Source organism: Gobio gobio (assembly GCF_949357685.1).
Source record: "Gobio gobio genome assembly, chromosome: 11".
Taxonomy (NCBI): domain Eukaryota; kingdom Metazoa; phylum Chordata; class Actinopteri; order Cypriniformes; family Gobionidae; genus Gobio; species Gobio gobio.
Window position 1 is genome coordinate 20,901,249 of NC_137104.1, and position 22,746 is coordinate 20,923,994.

Sequence of the window (22,746 nt, forward strand, 5' to 3'; positions counted from 1 at the left end):
AAAACTTCCGTCCCTTTAATTCTGCGCAGCTTCCTGCTGGACTGAAACTTCACTTAAGAACTGCAGAGTAGCATGGACAAAATAGGTATGAAATATATAATAGTTCTGTTTTTTATTTGTATTTGCGTGATTTCCTATCGCGGTGTAATAATATCACCAGCAGCCGGCTCAGCATTTAGCTGCTCATAAGTCGCTCATATCATGACAGCTCAGCAACTAAATTGTAAACTGACAGTGATGGTCCACTGGGTTTTATGAGCTTTTTGGTGTCACGTCAGATTGTAGTCTTTGCATTTGGCTCTAGTTGCAGCGGTACTGATGGAATGCTGTTCTCTCTGTCTTTAGATTTGCCCCCAGTTGGCCCTAATGATTTGCCTCTGTCTCTGCTGGAGATGGGCTGCTCTGGGAGATTTGAGCTCATCACACACCCACTGCCCAAAAACAAACCCCTGCCTCCACACAGCACAGTAAGTCATTTATTAGTACTAAAATAATATCTGTATTCATGTGTGTGTGAGGCTGTGAGCTGATATATTTATATTTAATTTACAAAGGTTTTATTCATTCTGTATTCAAATTCTGTAATTTTTCTCTTTTTCAGCTCCCTCATGGGCTTCCTCCTACTTGTCTGGACTTAAAAACAGAGGTAGAAAAGCGTTTTCTGCGAGACCCTGCTTGGCTCCCAGTACATGATGTGGATGATGCCTTCCACAAGTTCCTTAAGTATGAAATGAGACATATTCAGAAGCTAGCGCTTGTCTTTGCAACATGTATTTCATATCTTTAAGCAGTTTTGTCTCTATTACAAATTTATCCTTTAGGATAAGTAAGAGGGACAAAGTGGTGGACTCTCTCCTGCACTGCTCCCTATCTCCACTGCACTCTGGTCTGTCTGTGGTCAGAGATCCCACCACCGGAATGCTGCTGGATTTCACTGAGGTAACACTGGAAAACATTTACTACTATCTGTTTATTTTCCTATCCTAGCTTAATATTTAAAAAATAGGCTCTGTGTTGTTACTGGTAACTAAAACTATTTAAAACAATATTTTGGTTGATTGAAATAAAGCTGAAATAAAATAAGTGAAACGTAAACAGATATTTTAATAAGGTTAAGATGAAGTACTAAAATTTCTAAAACTGAAACTGAAATTAATATAAAATGGTAACAATTTACAATACAGTCTCATTACCTAATGTTATTTGAGTAATGATTTAACTAACATTAACAAACAATGAGCAATACATTTGTTACAGTATTCATTCATCTTTGTTAATGGTTTTTAATAAAAAAAACCTGTTAGTTCAAATCCGTTAAATTATATGAACAGATACAATTTTTGATTTTAATAATGTATTAGTAAATATTGAAATTAACATTAATCAAGACTAAAGAATATTTTAGAAGTGTTTTATTTGTTAGTTCATGTTTATTAATGTAGTTAATTAATGTTAACAAATGGAACCATATTGTAAAGTGTTATCAATAAATTAAAGCTAAACAATCATATTTTAATACAAATTCAAAAACTATTACAAGCACAAAAACATTTAATAGAATGACTGAAACTTAAACTTAAATTAAAATAACTAAATGTATTGATTATAAAAGCTCATTTAAATTATTAATAAATAGAATAATATTAACATTAGGTTATACAAATTATTATTGCATAAAAATATTGCTTTGTTTATTTGAATGTCAGTTTGAGGCGGGACTATTTGTTTGTCCAGCCAATGGAAAGCTGTCGATGTAAAGCAATCATTATTTCATCACAGGAAATGTTCTTTATATATAACGCAACTTTTTAAAATGTACATAATTGTTGTTGTTGTTTTTTTCATCACATGTCAGGTGTTATTAGAGGACACAGAGTTGTCTGCCAAAAATTCTCTCTCATTACAAAGACAGCCTGGACCTCCATCAGAGAGCCTGAGAGGGAGTAACACAAACTATCCTTTTCTGCCAGGTGTGGTGGTTCATATTTAACATAAATGTCTCAAAATTTGGTTTAAAAATGATCCAGTTTTTAATCTCTGCTCTCCCTTGTATAGGTGGAATGGAGGAACTGACATTAGAGCAGATTAAGAAAAAGTCAGAGCTGGAAGAAGACATTGACTTTGAGAAAGGTTGGTGATCTGTTTTGTTTTGTCAGTACACAATAATTTTGTGAGTGTGTGAGAGTAAAAGGAACTGTGTCTGTGTCTTGTCTTAGATTTGTTGACGGTTCCTCCAGGACTGAAGGCTGGTATGGACTTCAGTGATAAAGGTCTGGTTTCATTATTGTTCTCCCCATGGGTACCATGTCTTCATCCCCCTTTAAGTTGTGCATTACTATCCAGAACTGTTCTCTTTTAATATCTTTAGAAGCTAGAACCATGAAGAGTGAGGTGAACCTGCTGTCACTCCTGTCGACTTTTGATGATGTCCTTGACGCTCTGCCAGAGGAGAAAGAGGGAGAGTCACCAAAAGAGGAGACCGTTAAACTTCCCAGAACTAACAGCCTGGAGGACCTGGGAATTAAAGTGTGTATAACTTTGAGAAAGAATTCTTAGTTTTTGAAAAAAATGTTGTGTTTGTTTTGTTGTTTTCAAGATATGTTCTCCTCAGGATTCGGGGAACTCTCCTTCTCAGCCTCCAGCGAACACTGTAGGTCTGACTGAACAAAAGAAGAAATCACATGAAGAAGACAAGGGAGACAATAAAAAATGGGCCATTCCTGTGGACATCTCCTCACCCTGTGATAACTTCTACAAACGTATCCCTGATCCAGCCTTCAAGGTCAGGACTCAGTATATGCACATGATTTTTAAGAGTTCACTAAAATAAAGGTTTGTTTATTTGGGTTGTTTTTCTCAATTCCTGCCCCGTCTCAGTATCCTTTTGAGCTGGACGTGTTTCAGAAGCAGGCTATTCTCCGACTCGAAGCTCATGACTCTGTCTTTGTTGCGGCACACACCTCAGCGGGCAAGACTGTGGTGGCTGAATACGCAATTGCACTTTCCCAGAAACACATGACTAGGTGTGTATGTGAGACCCAATGTCTACTGGTCGCATCATTTTATTTATCTATTCTTTCCTTTTTCATGTTTTGAAAGAAGTCTCTTATGCTCACCAAGGCTGCATATATTTGATTAAAAATACAGTAAAAACTGTAATATTTTGAAATATTATTACAATTTAAAGGTGTCATGAACTGGCTTTTTGATATTTTTATACTGTTGTATGTTGAACTTATGACGTTCGCTTGGTTTTTACATTCAGAAACATCATAATGAATAAGTAATAGGCTATTTTCTGCCTTGGTTTTCTATTTGAATATATTTGAATATGTCATTTATTCCTGTGATGGCAAAGCTGAATTTTCATCAGCTTTTACTTCAGTCTTCAGTGTCACATGATCCTTCAGAAATCATTCTGATATGCTGTTCATTTCTTATCAATGTTGAAAACTGCTGTTTTATATTTTTGTGGAAATATATAAGTTTTTTCAAGATTCTTTGATAAATGGAAAGTTAAAAAGAAGAAATCTTTTGCAACATAATAAACGTCTTTACAGTCACTTTTGATCAATTCAATTAATCCTTGCTGAATAAAATTAAAATTATAAATTAAAAGATTGCCTACAAACTTTTGAATGGTAGTGTACATTTTAAATACATTTTTATTTCTTTTCTTTGATAATTTTTTTTTAAATCATGTTTATATAAAGCTCTTTTGAACTACCATTGTGCATGAAATGTACTATATGGAAACTTGCCTTACTGTGATATTAGATTTATGACCCACACTAATATGACTTCCTCCTGACAGGACCATTTACACATCCCCCATTAAGGCCTTGTCCAATCAGAAATTCCGGGACTTCAAGAACACGTTCGGTGATGTGGGACTTTTGACTGGAGATGTCCAGCTGAATCCTGAAGGCTCTTGTCTCATCATGACCACTGAGATTTTGAGGTGATTATACTATAGAACACCTTTGTGTCAGTTACTTATAATTCATAGTTTGTTGTGTATAATTTTTTTTTTGAAAATCTTTGTTTTGGTAATGTCTTACTCCTAACAGATCTATGCTCTACAACGGGTCCGAAGTCATTCGAGATCTAGAATGGGTCATTTTTGATGAGGTTCACTATATCAATGATGCAGAGGTGATGAATTCACTAAAGAAATCTAGTTCAGTTATGCTTTTCTCTTTACTGCATTCAGATCTCATATGCTGTTGTTATTTCTCAGAGGGGAGTGGTGTGGGAGGAAGTGCTCATCATGTTGCCAGATCATGTTAGCATCATCCTTCTGAGTGCCACGGTGCCTAATGCAGTGGAGTTCAGTGAATGGATCGGGTGTGTGTGTTATCAAAGCCATTAAACTGAATTTTTGTCCTCGTTTAATATTTAGATCATACAGTTTTACTGTGCTTTTTCTTTCCTCAGGCGTATCAAGAAGCGGCCCATCTATGTGATCAGCACAATTAAGAGGCCTGTTCCTCTAGAGCACCATCTCTACACCGGCAACAGCACCAAGACTCAGAAAGAGCTCTTCCTGTTGCTGGACCCCTCTGGAAACTTCCTTACTAAAGGGTACATTCCTGGGGGTTTATTTTAATAGGGTTTATTTCTGTGAAGGCAAAGCTGAATTTTTAGCATCATTACTCCAGTCTTTAGTGTCACATGATCCTTCTAGAAATCATTCTAATATGCAGATTTGCTACTCGAGAAACATTTTTTAGTATATATATGTTATTATATAATGTTGAAAACAGTAGTGCTGGCAGTGTTGCCTTTTTGTGGAAACTGTGATACACTTCTCCCAGGAAATAGGAATCTTTGGAACTTTCACAACACAAAGCTTCTTTCCCAGTCTACCCAGATCATTTATTAAAACTTAGCTGCAAAAACAGATCATTCAAAAATATCAATATTCAGTTATTCAGTAACTTGGCCTGCCCTGATAAAAGTAAGTAAGCTGTGCTGATATGCAGAGGTCACAAATTCAAGTTAGAATAGCTATTTTGTATCAAATTAAAGATAGAGACAATAAACTTGGATTTCAGATTATTATTAATAATAATAAATCAATGAATATTGTAATGTGTTTGCAATGTTCATCCAGTTGCTTGATTGCATGTTTTCTACATTGTAATGGACTATTTTTTATTTTTTTATATGTTAAGATCAAATTTCAACTCAAATGTATTTTATTTAGTAAATACGAGTCAGAAAGAGTGTTGAATATGGTGTATAATGTTAAATTTTGAAGAAAGTGTTGCAAAATTATAGAAAGGGCTCCTGTGAATTCATTTAAATGTAATTTTTCAGCTATTATGCCGCAGTGGAAGCAAAGAAAGAACGCACAAGTAAACATGCACAGTCTTTTGGCTCAAAGAACGTTTCGCAGCACAACACTACCGCCAGTCAGGTCAGTAGCTGTACCTCTTGTCATCTAACATAATATGTCTCTAAAAACGTCAGTATTTTTATTGTTTTCTGCATCCTCCCATTGCTCCGTCAGGATCGATCAGTGTGGCAGACGCTGTTGAACTATCTGTCTCAGAGGCAACAGACTCCAGTTGTGGCATTCACATTCTCTCGGACACGCTGTGATGAAAACGCCCGCTCTCTGACCTCTCTGGACCTCACCAGCTCCATAGAGAAGAGTGAGATACACTCGTTCCTCCAGAAGAGCCTGACCAGGCTGAGAGGAGGCGATCGGCAGTTACCGCAGGTACTTGAGATTTGGTACATGAGACAGAGTAGCGGTCCTCCAAGAGTTTTCCATTGGACAATGCAGATATTTGGAAAAAAAGGTGGCTAATGGCCAACATAATGCTGATAAATTACATATAACACAAATTCTGAAATTTAATCAACATTTATTTGACACAAAATTGTACTGTAATTGAAAAACCCATGGGTCGTGATTTACCTCAACATCAAAAGAAATTATAGGGGAATTTACTACTCTAACACAAGTCATTAAAGCTACACTGAGTGATATTTTCCCCCATCTAGTGGTGAAAAGGTATATGACCATCCAGTGAATATTAGTTTCTGTTCCTCTCAATTCCGATTTCGTTTTAACTCCTACGGTAGCCGATTTAGTCCAAGATTAAGATGGCTTCCAGTTCGACCTCGTCCTCATTCGACACGGTGCCATCGAGTGTTAAAACACGAAAGGCGAAGCTTGAATTTACGGGTATGTCCCTCTTTGGCTAATGTACTTTCAAGATGGAGGGGCAACATGGCGACCGGCATTCGAACCCCTCACCCGTATGTATTTTCAATGGCATATTATAAACTTACGAGAATACTTTATTACTTGAAAGAAGTAAATATACATTAATGAGCACATATATTTTTGAAAGAACTAAGTGTTTTTAGCTAAGAATAAACTAAAAAAGTTACACAGTATAGCTTTAAGTTACGTCGTCATGTAAGATTGAGTGTTTCTTATCAGTTAAAGCACAAATAAACTTTCCACATATTTCCAGAGAAAATTTCCACAAGTGGCTGTTCGTCAGAAGTTTATCACCATAGATTATCAGGAAGTCAGACAAAATCCAGGTTTAGGCACAAAGTGACCAATCAGGGTTTCTAGAAGAACAGAAGAAATTAGAGAACCCTGGAACCAATAACACCCCTACAAAGAGTATAACTATGAAAAAAATAATACAGGCGCACCTTATGCATGTGATGCCTAGAGAACAACATATAGATTCACTTTAATGCTTTAAAGTGTCAATTAATCGATCCCAAAAAAAAAGTGTGCCAGTGGCACAAATACATGAGATTAAATGCTTCAGGTTTCTGATCGCCATCAAAAATGAATTATTTGAAATGCTTTCGCTGGACAAACGCCGGTTTTGTCCCTGACACATGCTTTGCTCTAAGCTGCACAATGTCTAGAAACAGCACATTTCATAAAGTGAAATAGCATCTCTAATAGCAATAGAATCATCAGATTCTGTGACAAAAGAGTGCCAGAAAAATACACACACACACACACACACACAGATACCTAGCTTCTTCAAGTTTGGATTTGGTCGAGCTCTAGCTCTGACCAGGAAGCTTTCCCAAAACATGCTGATAACGTGTACTCTCTCTCAAGAGATTCAGACAATATTTGTCATTATTCTCTAGTGACTAAAGATGAAATGTAAAGTACATTCTTTAACCTAGGCTCTCAGTGTCAGCTAGAAGAGTAACTATAACTTTTAACAGGTGTTAGTTGATTCTCTCATAAACACAAAGAGAGAGCTCGTTTCAGTGAACTGACATGTAAATCTCATAAGCTTGAAGTCATTCCAATCATTTGATATTTAGAAGCGTAAGTATTGATTAATAACTTGATTAACAACCACTCAAAGGATGTGCATTGAAGCGGCAGTGGATTCAAGAATCCATCCCTTCAAAAGAAAAATTAAACTTATATTTTACTTTAAGAAATCAAGCCTATTTTAGGAAATTTAAGATGTTTTGTACAATTAAACACAATTAAACTCCCTCTCTGTAACCTGTAAACCATAATGTAAAAATCGCATTCCTTTTAAGAAAAGATGTATTATTTAATTGTGAAAGACAGTTCTAAGTGTACACTAGCGTTCAAAAGTTTGGTGTTGATAAGATTGCTTAATATTTTTGAAAGAAGTCTCTTATGCTCACAAAGGCTGCATTTATTTGATAAACAAATAAATTAAAAACAGTAATATTGTGAAATATTATTACAGTTGTTTGCTATTTGAATGTTTGGACCCACTTTATATAAGGTGTCTTTAACTACTATGTAATAACATTTAAATTAATTATTTGATACATATATGTTTTTACATTGTACTTATATTTCAAAATACCTGCATGTAATAAAAGCTGTAATTCTGTCACATGTAATTCACCGTGAAACTCATATGGACTTGGGTGCATAATGAAACCTTCAAAGTAATTTTATTACAGTTATGGTGTTTATCAGTGTAATTTTTGTCGTCGTAGATCATGTTGATGCGTGATTTGCTGAAAAGAGGGATTGGTGTTCACCACAGCGGCATCCTGCCAATTCTGAAGGAGGTTATTGAGATGCTCTTCTCCAAAGGTTTAGTAAAGGTTTGTCTTATGAACTTGTTTTATACAAGATTTATATGATTAAAGAAATCTTGATTAAGGAGAGAGTTGGTGACTTACAGTTATTCTCCCTTTAGGTGCTGTTTGCTACAGAGACGTTTGCCATGGGTGTGAACATGCCCGCCAGAACCGTTGTGTTCGACAGCATCCGCAAACACGATGGCACAGGTTTCAGAAACCTCTTGCCCGGTAAAAACACGGCTCTTTTACTGCCTTACATTACAAATAACAATGTGCCTGTCTTTAAATGTCTAAATATACCCTCACTTGCACCACCTTAGCATGCCTGTTGCAGTTATGCAAATTTAAAATGATAATTATTTTGTATTACCATAACAGTAGACATTATAAGAAGCTGTCAGATACTTGTTGGCAGAGATGCTACAGGCAGACAGGCGCTGTGAATGGCCAGGTGTTTGATGAATTAGCCATCACTAATGAATGAGCAGATTAATTATGCTGGGGTAGTGCAGATGTTTGTGCACATGTGACTGGACTGCAGTGAGACTAGGGAAAGACAGCAGCAGGCCTTTGATGTGCGAGAGAGAGATGCTTGAGTTTGTTACAATCTCTTCTATTAATAGTGTGTATAAAAATGGGAAGAGAGAGAGAGTATAGCTGGCCTCTTTTAAAGTCATAGCACACATTTGATAGTAGATGGCCCTGTTTGCGCCCGAAGACTGTTACAAAAAATATAAAACATATAAAGAACATGTCTGAGTCATATTTTTAATTCTATTTTAATAAAAGAAAATGAAGCTTATGTTAGGAATATTAAGATGTTTTGCACTTTAATGTTAAATTCATGGCAGTTAAACGCAATACAACTTCCTCTCAGTAATCTATTGTAATGTTGAACAAACATTCTTATTACTGTAATGCAAAAAGAGATATTTAATTGTAAAAGTTTCACTACCGTTCAAAAGGTTTTCATCTGTAAGAATAATTTTTTTAATATTTTTTTAAATAAGGCTCAAACGCTCACTAAGGCTGTATATACTTATTTGATCAAAAATACAGTAAAACAGTAATAGTGTGATTTGTGAAATATTACATATGTTTTCTATTTAATGTATTGAAAATTTTTATGTATTTCTGTGATTCAGCAGCCATTATTCTAGTCTTCAATGTCACATGATCCTTCAGTAATCATACTAATATATATATAAACATTTTTATTATTATCAATGCCGAAAATTGTTGTTCTACTTAATATTTTTGTGGAAACTGTGATGCATTTTTTTTTCTGGATTCTCTAATGAATAGAAAGTTCAAAAGAGCAGCATTTATTTAAAAATCCTTGCTGAACAAAAGTATTCCTTTCTTTCAAAAAAAATCGTACTGACCCCCAACATTTGAATGATAGTGTACTGATGGTGTACGTCATGGTAGTATTTGTTGTACTAAATTTATGATTATTTTAATTGTCGTGGAAATAATGTCACTGTGCCAAAAAATCTTAATTGTTCCAAATGGTCAAAATGTACTTGTAATGTAAAATGTAATGTCAAAAAAGCAAACTATAATATTTTATTTTATTTTGAATTCATTGTGAACATGACCTGGACATGTCTAAGTTTTTGAGCTATATAAATGTATAGATTGGTTTAGTTTAAATAATTACACCAAAGTGTGATGCTTACTATGACAACAGAGTTTCACTAAACTGTGTGTGTTTGTGTGAGTAGGTGAGTACATTCAGATGGCGGGTCGTGCTGGCAGAAGAGGTTTGGATGCTACAGGGACCGTTATCATTCTCTGTAAGGCTGGAGTTCATGATATGGGAGACCTCCACGCCATGATGCTGGTCAGTACTGCACTCTGCATTAAACACCTACAAGTCAAGTCTGAGGCACTGCTAATGATTCTTTTTACATTTATCTGAAAAAAATGTGAGAAGACTGTGGGAAGTGTTGCATGTTATTTTGGCCATAGCTGTAAATTCCACGAGGCTTTTTCCTCTTTGTAAATTACGGTCTGATTGTTCAAACTGGAGCCAAATACAAACATCTTGGGTCTTTTGTTAGAGTCATGCAGCCTGTGAGTGCACTTCTGTCATCCTCTTGTGGATTGAGTGTGGGTGAAATGGGCTCCTCTTCATTAGAGTGTCCAGCCTGCTGGAGCTGTTTTAACCTCTCTGTGTTTCAAATCACGGCTGTTCAGTCAATTAACCCCTGACCCTGGTTTTATTGACTCCATACACTGTCATTCCAGCACAAAACCCACCAGGATTCACTAGTACTGTTGTCATTTTGCTCTTCCCATGGTACCAACGGTCTTCAGAGCTGATTTTTATTTTTGTTATACTTAAAGTTAAGAATCAGTCTTATTTTATATAGAATAAGTATAATAGTATATTATATGGTAACACTTTACAATAAGGTTTCATTTGTTAAGATTAGTTAACCACATCAGTTAACATGAACTAACAATGAAAAATATTTCTAAAGCATTTATTAATCTTAGTTAATGTCAATCTCACCATTTACTAATACATGATTCAAATCAAAAGTTCTATCTGTTAACATCTGCAAGCGTGTTTGTTTGTGAACTCATTTCCATGACAATTAAAATAATCATAAATTTAGTACAACAAATACTCACGAGTTCAGCTATTTTCAGAGAGAATCGGTAGAGCGTATCGTATCTGTCTTTTATAAATATGATAAAACTAAAGACTCTTCAGAGATATGAAGGATGCAATACTACTCTATAGATACTCAAGATTAACATGAGATTGGCAGAAACTGTGTGTGTTATGCCCCCTTTAACACAAATTAGGTATCATTTGAAAGCTTACAAACTCAAAATTCATCCTGTGAAAACCGTTTTGAAATCGGACATTGTGTTGCCATGGAAACGTTACTCTAAATTATTCTAGTGGGCTCCTCCCCTAGTGGGCGCTGTCATGTTTCATATTACAACAATTATTTTAACTACTTTATATTCAAAATCTTTTCCAATCTTGACAAAACGCATATTGTCGGAAAGGTCTGAGTCTCAAGGGTCCATATTTGGTGACTGTTTTGTGATGGAAGTAATATTTGGACAGAAATTTACAGGAAAATGCATCAAAACAACAATAAATGGAATTTTAATGACACCCGGTGGCTATTTTTGGTACAGCACCCTAAACAAAATCTCATGGGGACTTCAATTTTTGTGATATCAACTTCAAATTTGGAACACAAATTGGTTAGACATATGGCTTTGATTTTATAGTAATTTTAGAGTAAATTCTTTTTTGTAAAATATATATTTTATATGAAATAAAAAATATTTAGTACAGTATTTTTCATTTACAGTAAATTTAAACTTCCATAACTATTTCATACTTTCATATTTTGAATTGCTTTCACTTCAGCAATAATCTGCAGAATGTCGTCTTTAAAACGAGACCAAACTTTGGTCTATATTCCAAAGCATTCTTGAATTACAGCCCTTTAAGTTTGGATAGTGCATTTTCATGTGTATTCTAAAAAGGGGGGTGACAGTTAAAGGGTTAAAGGGTTAGTTCACCCAAAAAGGAAAATTCTGTCATTAATTACTCACCCTCATGTTGTTCGACACCCGTAAGACCTCCGTTCATCTTCGGAACACAAATTAAGATATTTTTGTTGAAAGCTGATGGCTGAGAAAGGCTTCAGATAGGCCTCGATTGGCATTCAGTACATTTACACTCCCAAGACCCATAAAAGGCACTTAAAACGTTGTTACAAAGTCCATCTCACCAAAGTGACTCTACAATAATTTTACGATGCGACGACAATAGTTTTTGTGCGCAAAAAAAAATAAAAATAACGACTTTATTCAACCTCTTCTTGTCTTCTGTGTGTGCCTCCACGACGCATGTGCGAGAATATGACTTAGCGCCAGGGTTCGGGAATCCATGAAATGCACACTTAAGCCCCATTTTGAGAACTACGCAGAGACCTAAAGCACGATCAATGTAGAATTCAACAGCTTAGACACGCGCGTCTTCCTCTGCTTGTAAACAAATCGCTTCTGGGTCATGTGTCCGAACGCCGGATCTGCGTCTATTCTCGCGCATGCGTCGTGGAGGCACACACGGAAGACAATAACAAGTTGGATAAAGGTGTTATTTAGATTTTTTTTTGCGCACAAAAACTATTGTCGTCGCATCGTAAAATTATTGTAGAGTCACTTTGGTGAGATGGACTTTGTAACGATGTTTTAAGTGCCTTTTATGGGTCTTGGGAGTGTAAATGTACTGAATGCCAATGGAGGCCTATCTGAAGCCTTTCTCAGCCATCAGCTTTCAACAAAAATATCTTCATTTGTGTTCCGAAGATGAACGGAGGTCTTACGGGTGTCGAACAACATGAGGGTGAGTAATTAATGACAGAATTTTCATTTTTGGGTGAACTAACCCTTTAATTAATGGAACCTTACCATAATATTATAGTATAATCTATGTATAGTATTTATTATTATTTTGAATTCACTTTTATTTTTATATTTTCATTAAAATTTTATTTTAAGTTATAATACTTTAATGAGCTTCTTTAGCTTTAATTAATTATTATTTCAGTTTTAATAATTTTAGTACTTAAACTTATTTTATTTCAGTTATTTGGCAAGGCAGCATTTCTAATTTTCATAAGTTCATATTTCGGCTTTTATTTCAAGTACCGATTTTTTTTTGTAGATTTGGTATTAGTTTAGTTAATAGTAACAACACTGTAAGGAACAAGTATTAATCCTACATTTAAGCACAATTTTACCTGGAAGATGATAAATTGGCCAAATAAATCCCATAGACTTACATTGAGGCAAGAGAGCCATATCTAGAGACCGGAATATCATAGAGAGCTTACCACTGTGGATTTGGATCAGTAAGAAACCACCTAGCAATAACTTGGTAACAATTTTAAAATACTCAGCTAAATTACAATATCCTGGCAATCAATATCAACACCCTTGCATAATGGGCAGATATTTAGAAAATGTAATGATCTAGCAAGTTTACCAAGTAATACATTTTTTTTTTAATAAAACAACAAACCAAAATGAGTTTGACCCAGCCCATGCAGGATGAGCATCAGTGCAGGTTCTCTCAGATGGGCCTAGTCTATGTGCTGATCAGCTCCATGTCATGGGCGTCATGGCAACAGCAGCTGATGCTGTAATAACGTGCAGTGTGTTGTCAAGGGCCGCTGGTGATTGGACCTCCACTGTATGTCAACTCCATTTCCCCTCTCTAATTACACTGAAAGAGCATAAAGAGGCATGATGTGTACACATTCTTACATTGTGTCCTATAATGTGTCATATTGTGAAGCCAGTTCCTATTTTATTAGTTTGTATGGCATACCCTTAAAAATAGCTCAATGTTGGCAATCAATGAATTAATCAATGCTAATGGATGATTAATATGTGATATTTTACTCTTTGTCAGGGGAAACCGACAGTGCTGCAGTCTCAGTTCAGACTGACCTACACTATGATCCTAAATCTGCTACGTGTGGAGGCCCTTAGGGTTACCGACATGATGAAGAGAAGCTTTTCTGAGAACCACAGGGATACGCAGGTAAACGGCCTCATTTCCCACCAGCCCCTGGGTGACGATGAAATGTCTGTGGGGTTTGCATGCCCCAGTAATTCAATCTTACAAAAAGGCTTAAATATGAAGTATGTGATGAAATGTTTTGAAATTCTTTCGGTTAGCCAAGTCATTTCTGTCTTTTTGTTTCTCAGACTCATGAGAAGAGAATAACTGAGCTGAGAAACACGCTGTCCTCTCTCCCTCCACTGGACACAGAGGGGCAGTTATCTGATTTACTGTCATATTACCACACCATCACAGAGCTGCGCATCACCACAGAGACCCTGCAGGTACACACACACACACACACACCCATGAGTACTTATATGAACACAGTCGACATGTATTCACTAGATTCACAGCATTTCTGTGAATTCATAAATCTGATTTAAATTCCACTGTATCCATCGTAAAAATGTGATGCATTATATGTATACAATTTATTAAAATTGTATCTCTTTTTTATTTGTATTATTATTCTTTTTTTATTATTATAAAAACTTAAGAGCAGTCCGACCCATCAAGTGCTTTCAGGCCCACCAGATCGCTTCAATCAATAAATATTTACACACATTATCTAAATTTGAAAATCTAAATTTCTATTCAATATTTAAAATGTATTCATATAATAATTATTATATTTGTATTATTCATGTAGTATATTACTTTAATTAACTTTTGCATTTATAAAATATATTATTTATTGATTTATTTATTTATCGAATTTGATTTGTATTGATTTTTTTTAAGGCAAATATTTTTTGCCCATTACCAGTTCTCAGCAGAACTAGTCAGAACGTCTCCATCTCTGTTTGGCAATAATTTTAGTTTTATCCATTTCTTGTAAATAACATTTTTGCTTGTAATATTCACATTACTGACAGCAAACTCATGTCACTCTGTGTGTATATGGCAGCGAGCTGTGCTGGAGTCAGTGAATGGAATCAAAGTTCTTTCTGTGGGGAGGGTGGTGATCGTGAACAACAGCCAGCATCACAACACCCTGGGAGTCATTCTACAGGTGTGTGATTGCATAATGAATTTTACTCAATCATAAACACCATAAACACAAATCTGCATCAATGACTATTGACACTTTCAGGTATTCATTAGGGGCGAGTAGGGTAAGATGAGCCAACCCTTGATATTGAATTAATACCATCTTAATGAATATTAACCATTTTCCTGAGATTTATGAAAATATGTATTAGTAAATTACTCATTTGTGTTTATAGTTTTATTTGAATGTAAGTTGTTCTTGTATTACCCAGTGGTTCAGCCTAACCCTCAATAAGACCCAGTTACCCTTAACAATTTTTTGGTAACACATGCTATTAACTAGTTATTAATTACTTACACTACCATTCAAAAGTTTGGGTTCGGTAAGATTTTTTGGTAACACTTTATATTAAGGTACACATATTCACTATTAAGTAGTTGCTTATTAGCATGTATATTACTAGCATATTGGCCTGTTTATTAGTACTCATAAAGCAGGGAATAAGTTTTATTTGTTATTAAGGGAAAATGACTTTTCATGTAGTAGTACCACCTTACAAAACCCATACTGAGCAAAGCATATTAAGATTGTAATGCATGTACAACAACTGCTTTATTATCAATAAATAGGAGTTTATTGAAAGAAAAATCTTGGTCTGATAGTTGTAGAATATGGTCATGCAGAATAAGACTTCTATTATGTGCTTTAGCCAATATGCTAGTAATATGCATGCTAAAAAGCAACTAATTAATAGTGAATATGTGTACCTTAATATAAAGAGTTACCAATTTTGATTATGTTTTTTAAATAAGTCTCTTATGCTCACCAAGGCTGCATTTATTTGATCAAAAATGCAGTAAAAACAGTAATATTGTGAAATATTATTACAATATAAAATAACTCTTTTCTATTTTAATATATTTTAAAATGTGATTTCTTCCCGTGATGGTAAAGCTGATCTTTCAGCAGCCATTTCTCCGGTCTTCATTGTCTGATCCTTCAGAAATAATTTGAATATGCTGATTTGGTGCTTAAGAAACATTTTGTACCATTATCATCAATGTTGAAAACAGCTGTGCTGCTTCAAACTTATGTAGAAATCTTTTTTCAGGATTCTTTGATGAATAGACAGTTCAAAAGAACAGCATTTACTTAAAATGGAAATATTTTAAATGGAAAAATCTTACTGACCCTAAACTTGTGAACAGTAGTGTATTTCCGAGAGGGCAAATTAAGTAAAAAGATGCACATCTCATCCCCCCCCCCCCCCCCCCCCCTCTCCACTTTCCTCCCATCTCCTCCCACAGGTGTCCAACGATGCAGTAAATCGTACATTTACCGCTCTCATTATCTGTGAGAAGGGTAATGAGGAGGCGGCGGGTGATGATCAGTCTAACAAAGTCTTACTTTCCATCTACAGCACTGCACTGTTTATTCCAGAGGGTAAGCAGACACACACAGCTTCACATCACACACACAGTAAATCACCACCGGTTAAGTTCGAGAGTGTCGTCATGAACACCACACCTACTTTTTCAACATCTTTTGTTGTAAAAGTTTCATTTACAGTGTAACTGTGTGCAGGACCCTGCAGTCATACGGTGCAAAAACTGAAGTTGCAGGACATCTCTGCCATCACAACCAAAACCCTCAAGGTCATTCCTGAGAGAATCATCGACAACTACAATAAAAGACTGCAGCCACGCTTCAGGTGTGTATCTGACTCAAATTTGTGAGCGAATTTGCTTTTGATGAACTGTGGTGATGAATAAATGAAAATGTCTTTCTTAGACTTGATCCACCAGGTCAGGCTATTTCTACAGCAACTCAAGAGCTCCTGCGATTGGCCGAGGCCAATTCCAGGGGCATTTCGACCTTTGACCCTGTGAATGACCTGCACCTGAAGGGTGTGGATGTGGTGGAGGGAGTGATGAGGCAACGAGTGTTACAGGACTGTCTAAAAGACTTCCACTGTATCCACTCACCCACCTTCACTGAACAGGTCTGTCTGTTTATCATACACGTTTCACATTCATACACCACTGTCCAAAGTTTGGGGTCAGTAAGATTCTTTTCTTCTTTTGAAAGAAATTTATATTTGTATTCAGCAAGGATACATTTGATTTTAAAATATATTTTTCAAATGGAAAACAGTTCTTTTAAATTGTAATAATGTTTTACAATATTACTGTCTTACGGTATTTTCAATCAAATAAGCCTTGGTGAACGTAAGAGACTTACTGACCCGGAACTTTTGTTTGGTAGTGTTTTTCCTACTTTTTTAGGTCATGTACAAATCCACTGTACAGACACAAAGAAAAAATTTAATTTCTAATCTAAATGTGTCCTCTATTTTCTCATCCATATTTAGTAATTTGACACAGTAACTCTCCCAAGTGCACAGACTCTCATTTATTGAGTGTGACAGTGGTTGGGCGGAATAAGGATGTGTCTCATTAGCTCTCAGTAATCACTTCCAGCCTTCACCTTCTGCAGTGTGCTGATGGAGTAGAGTAATAAACTCACTCTCTTTCACTGTCATTTTTTTCATATACCCTCTCTTTGTGAATATCTTGATCAGTTTGCACGTGTACAGGAGAGGATGAGTGTACAGGAAGAGCTTGATAAGCTTCTGTTCCTGGTGTCTGATCAGTCACTGACACTGCTGCCTGAGTACCATCAAAGAGTCAAGGTCAGTTCACCTACAGTCCACCTAGTCGTTTTATTGCATGTCCACGAATAGATGGCAAAGTAATGCGTTCCTTGATATACAGTTATGAAATGATTAACAAGAGTTTCATATACTGTATATAAACATACAGACATATTTCACTAATAAAAAATCTATGAAAAGTATTAATTAGCATCTAATAATTAAATATGGGCCTGCCAATAACCTTTGTTATTGCATTTATTTTAGACTAAAGCTTAAAGGTACTGTATTGGTTCACACAAAAATGAAAATTCTGTCAACAATTACTTATTTGATTTAGGCTTATATTCACATATAATGTAGTAGGACTGCCCGATTGCCCAGGGCCAGTGTGAAAGATGCTTGGGACAGTGGAAGGACACGGTCCCGATTGGGCAAAGCTGCGTCATCGTGAAAGTTTATTATTTGCACGTTTTAAGTCACTGCAATTAAAATATTCAAGCGATTTTTACTCCTCTCACACAGTGCGCAAATAGCGAATTGAGTTCTCTTTCGCATCTTCTTGCGCTTGAAATGTTGTGCTATTGCTTGTAAATAGTTTATTTGTTATTTTATTACTAACTGTTTACTTGTCTTTAATAATGTTTGAAATGTATTAGTTAGGCTTGTAGTTTTTGCTGTGGTATCGAAATTGGAATCGAGATTTGTGAAATTTCACTGGTATGTAATATTTTGGTGTCATTATCTTATTTATTATACAGTGTCAGTGGGCCAAACAATGAAAACAATAACAATTTGTTTTTAATTATTTATTACTCTTTTTGTGGCAGGGCTAGTGAAAATTTTGCAGGGTAAAATTTGAACCACTGGCCAGTAGAAAAAAATACCTAGTGTTAGCATCCCTCTCTTTCGAAATTTTTTAAAGCATCAAAGTTTTGATGGGATTTACTTTCAGTGAAGGGACGGAAATCTCTCAGGTTTCAATAAAAATATCTTTGGAGGATGAATAACAGTCTCACAGGTTTAGAATGACAAGGGTGATTAAGTAAATGACAGAATTTTCATTTTTGCGTGAACTGTCTCTTTAAATTTCAAGTAAAATCTGGCATTAAACCTTTATTATATGTACAATAAAAATAGACAACAGCGTATTCCTTTTAAAACATTGGACAGAAATGTGTCTTCGTCTTCCAAAGACATTTATACAGGGTTTGGAACAATTTGAGAGTGAGTAAACGATGACTGAATTTGAATTTTTGGGTGAACTATCCCTTAAATATTTGCCAATACTTAGTCACTGATATGTTGTGCTATTCTGTTTTCACCTGGTTGTTATTGTGTTAAATATCACCATTAAATGTTTGCGAATGTCACAGACATTTTAAACAGTCAGTGATAACAGTAAAGCACCATGTTCCCAGGTGTTGGAAGCTCTGCAGTATGTGGACAGCACTGGGGCGGTTCAGCTGAAGGGACGTGTGGCGTGTCAGATCAGCAGTCATGAGCTGTTACTGACTGAACTCCTGTTTGAGAACACTCTGAGTCCTCTCGCCCCTGAGGAGAGCGCCGCCCTGCTGTCCTGCCTCATCTTCACACAAAACACCCAGATAGACCCGCATATCACCAACACGCTACAGGAGGTAATGCATTTCTCTGCTCACAACCTCATTCCCACAGTCAAGGATAACCTGGAAGTAGTTCAAATTTTGATCCCAGGACAGGAAAATAAATATACTAAATTTAAATCTAAAATATCATTGTAATACAGCAAAAAGTGCCCTTAATTTGCTATTTTAAAGGCTCTTAATTTTATTTTGGAGTTTCCTACAATAGGTTTACATGCATTCAAGGTCAAAAACACATTCATTTTCTTATTGAATCTTTCTAAACTCCGCCTTTCTGAGAGTCTACTCTGCTCTGATTGGTCAGATGGCCCAGTCTACCACTTACAGCATGTTTTGGAAACGAAACGGCCATTACCATATTTGAATTTCAATTCCGGAGGCTTCCTCAGCTCTTGTATACACAGTGATATGAACAGTAATAATGGTGTCGGTTTTACAGTATCAATTCAAGCTCGAGTCCTCATCATTTGGAAGTGCATGCAAAGTAGATTTGCTTTCGCAGCGCAGAAAACTTGTCGCCAACACAAACCAAACTGGAGGCTTCAGCTACAACTACAGTGTTTGAGGGCGGGTTAAAGTTGACGTTGTTCGTGCGCAGCTAATGGAGACCATAGGCTAGCATTATGCAAATTTGTTAAAAACCTACGGAGGTTCGTGCAGGAAGTAAGAGTGGAATTACTGACGACTTGTTTCAGGCAGTTCAGAATCAGTTCTTTCTTTTAGGAGACAATAACTCTATTTATTGTGCACTTTGATCTTTCAAACTTTGCAGATGTATTTCATTCACAAACAGCTATTACATACTACATGAAAGGTAATATCTGAAAAACCATAATAGGGGCACTTTACAGCCAATGTAACATTTAATACTTGTTCAAGTCACAGATTAAAAAATGAGGAAACTGTATGAATTTCACAACTAAACTAAAACATTATACCCATCTGAAAAGCATCAAGCAATTTATTTGAGCCCACAGCTATTAGAATATAAAGCATGTTTATGGATGGATGTAAATTTGTATGACTCTCTAAGCTCAGCACCAAAGAGCTGTGCATAAGATTGTAGTGGCCTTTACCAAAGGATGCATGAACGGAGATGAACATGTCGGTGTCTGTTGTCAAACGGCCCAGAAACATGGAATTGCTTTAAAGGGACAGTGAATAAGTCATGACACTAGACTGAGAAGCACACAAGTTTTATCGTTCACTGTGGCTTGCAAACCATTGTGAATATGCTCTTGCTGTTCAAACGCTTTGAGGTGAGGAAGTGCAGGTAATGTAGCCACAGTTTGACTGCATGACTACATTGCCGGCCTTGCTCTAGTTGTGTAAGCATTTAGACAGCAGATGGAGACGAGAGTGGAGCACAGGACAAATCAGACTGACGCAGTGCTTTACTAAGAGATCTCACTATGACTAATATACAAAACTATACATATTTTAGGCATTATACATATTAATGCGTCCTTGCTGAATAATGTTTGAATGGTAGCAAATGTAATTATAATTTATATAATGTTTAATACAATTTATATAATTTTTTTTCTTGCTTTCCTAGGGCATCAAACAAGTACTCAGTGTAGCACAACGTATTGGTGAGCTGCAGAGGGATTGTGGGATACCTCAAACTGCTGAAGACTTTGTGGGCCAGTTCAAGTTTGGCCTGACTGAGGTTGTGTATTGCTGGGCAAGAGGCATGGTGAGCACTGACCTTAAACAAAGTGTGTGTGTGTGTGTGTGTGTGTGTGTGTGTGTGTGTGTGTGTGTGTGTGTGTGTGTGTGTGTGTGTGTGTGTGTGTGTGTGTGTGTGTGTGTGTGTGTGTGTGTGTGTGTGTGTGTGTGTGTGTGTGTGTGTGTGTGTGTGTGTGTGTGTGTGTGTGTGTGTGTGTGTGTGTGTGTGTGTGTGTGTGTGTGTGTGTGTGTGTGTGTGTGTGTGTGTGTGTGTGTGTGCGCGCGCGAGTGCGTGTGCGTGTGTGTGGAATGATGTGAATGTCTGATCAAAGATAAACTATAATCATATTTGGACAGAAAAAAAATCGTATTTCTCAATACCTCTTTTTGATGATGTTGTGTTTCTTTGTTTGGTAGCCGTTTGCTGAGATTGCCAAGCTGACAGATGTGCAGGAGGGGACAATCGTGCGCTGTATCCAGAGGCTGGACGAGGTCCTGAAGGAAGTGAGACAGGCTGCTCGCATTGTAGGCGACTCCGTCCTGGGCAGCAAGATGGAAAGGGCCTCACTGGCCATACGCAGAGACATTGTGTTCACCGCCTCACTCTACACACACTGAGAGACAGGAAGAGGCAGAATGTGTTGGTGTGTTGATGAGTGTGGAGTGGGATATAAAACAGAGTGTACAGAATATGGACCTAAGAAACTGTACTTGAATTATTGAGTGCATGTTTACATTGAGTTGAGTATACGTGCGTGAATGAATGAGTGAAGGAGTGATACACTCCTCACACCTGACCAAAGTTGTGATCTCAATATGAAATGGAGGTTGACACCAGTTATGAACTGTAGTAATTATACAGCAATAAAATGAGCTGTATCTGAAACGCTGGTTTCATCCATGTTGTAAGACAAATAGAAATTTTACAGTGCTTTTTCTTTCTGATCATTTTAAAAAGGACTGCTTTGTTTTCTGTTATCTTTGTCGTTGTCTGAACATGCTATTCTCAGATTGTATCAGATTTTTATTGTTACATTTGTCATGCAGGACTTTTCTTTATTTTGATGCACTATAGCATTTTTCTCCCTCTGCATCCACCTTTTGTTAAAAAATAATGATTAGCCTATAGATGAATCAGGGATGTAACTAACCACCATAGACAATTAAGATAAAAAAGCAATATTCAGATAAGAGAATAATCAATATGGGCCATTTTAATTATCTAAGCGCATGGTCTGAAGCAAATGGTGCAGGTGCAGTTTTGCTAGTTTAGCGACGGTAAAAACGGTTCAGGTGCATGGTCCAAAAGGGTTGTTCCTAGTGATGAGTCATTGGTGTGTTTTGGGTGTAATGTGCAATAAACCAATCAGTCTCATCTCCCATTCCCTTTGAAAGCCAGGTGCTTGCACCATGCTGGACGTCCCTGTGTGTGTGATAAGCAGAGTGTGCACCGACCTATAGGCGCAGACATATTACTAACATGCCCTTTAAATAACACAAAAAATACTGCGTTATTGACTTTAGACCAGGTTTTTGTTGGTCAATGGCGCAGCCTATTTCAGTTGCCTCAAAATGACAACTCGCCAACAATACACCTGGACACACCTCGTTTTCAGACCAGCACACCCATGGGCGAACAGATGGGCGCGATTTGCTATTAAACAACGTGGTGCTGGACATGAAAATGATAACTGCACCGGACTGAAAATAGCAAAAGACACTTACGTCGCGCCTGCCGGTGTATGATAGGGCTCTAAATGTGTTTTTCAATGACTTCTTCTAAACTTCTACATCTGGTCCTCCCAAAGTTTCAAAGTATCTCAAGAATTTTACATCAACTTCTATATTATTCTGCTTTCAGTAAATTAACTGTTCATGATAGAGCCATTCATATTCATAAATCTCCATCGTGAATGTAGCAATCAATATAACCCAACTTTTCATACCAATAACAGTTTTTGTTAGTCTTGGGATAAATTTCAGAAAATGTTAAATATTTGTTTTAACAATTTGACGCTTAATACAATCCATAAAGCCTTGTTACTACGGTCATAAATTAAAATGGGATCTCCTTCTAACAATGTGTGCTTGTATTATTTTAATGTCAATGGTA

At 36.3% G+C, this 22,746-nt stretch overlaps 1 protein-coding gene across 1 annotated transcript; it reads left to right on the forward strand.

Moving 5' to 3' along the window:
• Window positions 1-12: 12 nt before the first annotated feature.
• skic2 (SKI2 subunit of superkiller complex) lies at window positions 13-22,709 on the forward strand. Its single transcript, XM_079829090.1, has 29 exons — window positions 13-85; window positions 346-467; window positions 602-723; window positions 822-939; window positions 1,856-1,970; window positions 2,056-2,130; window positions 2,217-2,270; window positions 2,369-2,526; window positions 2,612-2,782; window positions 2,878-3,023; window positions 3,815-3,961; window positions 4,071-4,155; window positions 4,241-4,347; window positions 4,438-4,584; window positions 5,323-5,422; window positions 5,516-5,728; window positions 7,990-8,100; window positions 8,196-8,307; window positions 9,807-9,925; window positions 13,538-13,669; window positions 13,837-13,974; window positions 14,601-14,705; window positions 15,992-16,127; window positions 16,269-16,395; window positions 16,476-16,686; window positions 17,266-17,376; window positions 18,759-18,977; window positions 20,521-20,661; window positions 21,051-22,709. The coding sequence occupies exons 1-29, from the start codon at window positions 73-75 to the stop codon at window positions 21,249-21,251; spliced, it is 3,756 nt and encodes a 1,251-aa protein (XP_079685216.1). The 5' UTR covers window positions 13-72; the 3' UTR covers window positions 21,252-22,709.
• Window positions 22,710-22,746: the final 37 nt, after the last annotated feature.

Bases quoted from the DNA above. Each gene is read 5' to 3' on its own strand.
- skic2 (XM_079829090.1), top strand. The intron at 1,971-2,055 runs GTGTGGTGGTTC...TCCCTTGTATAG, and splicing joins AAACTATCCTTTTCTGCCAG to GTGGAATGGAGGAACTGACA. The intron at 3,024-3,814 runs GTGTGTATGTGA...TCCTCCTGACAG, and splicing joins TCCCAGAAACACATGACTAG to GACCATTTACACATCCCCCA.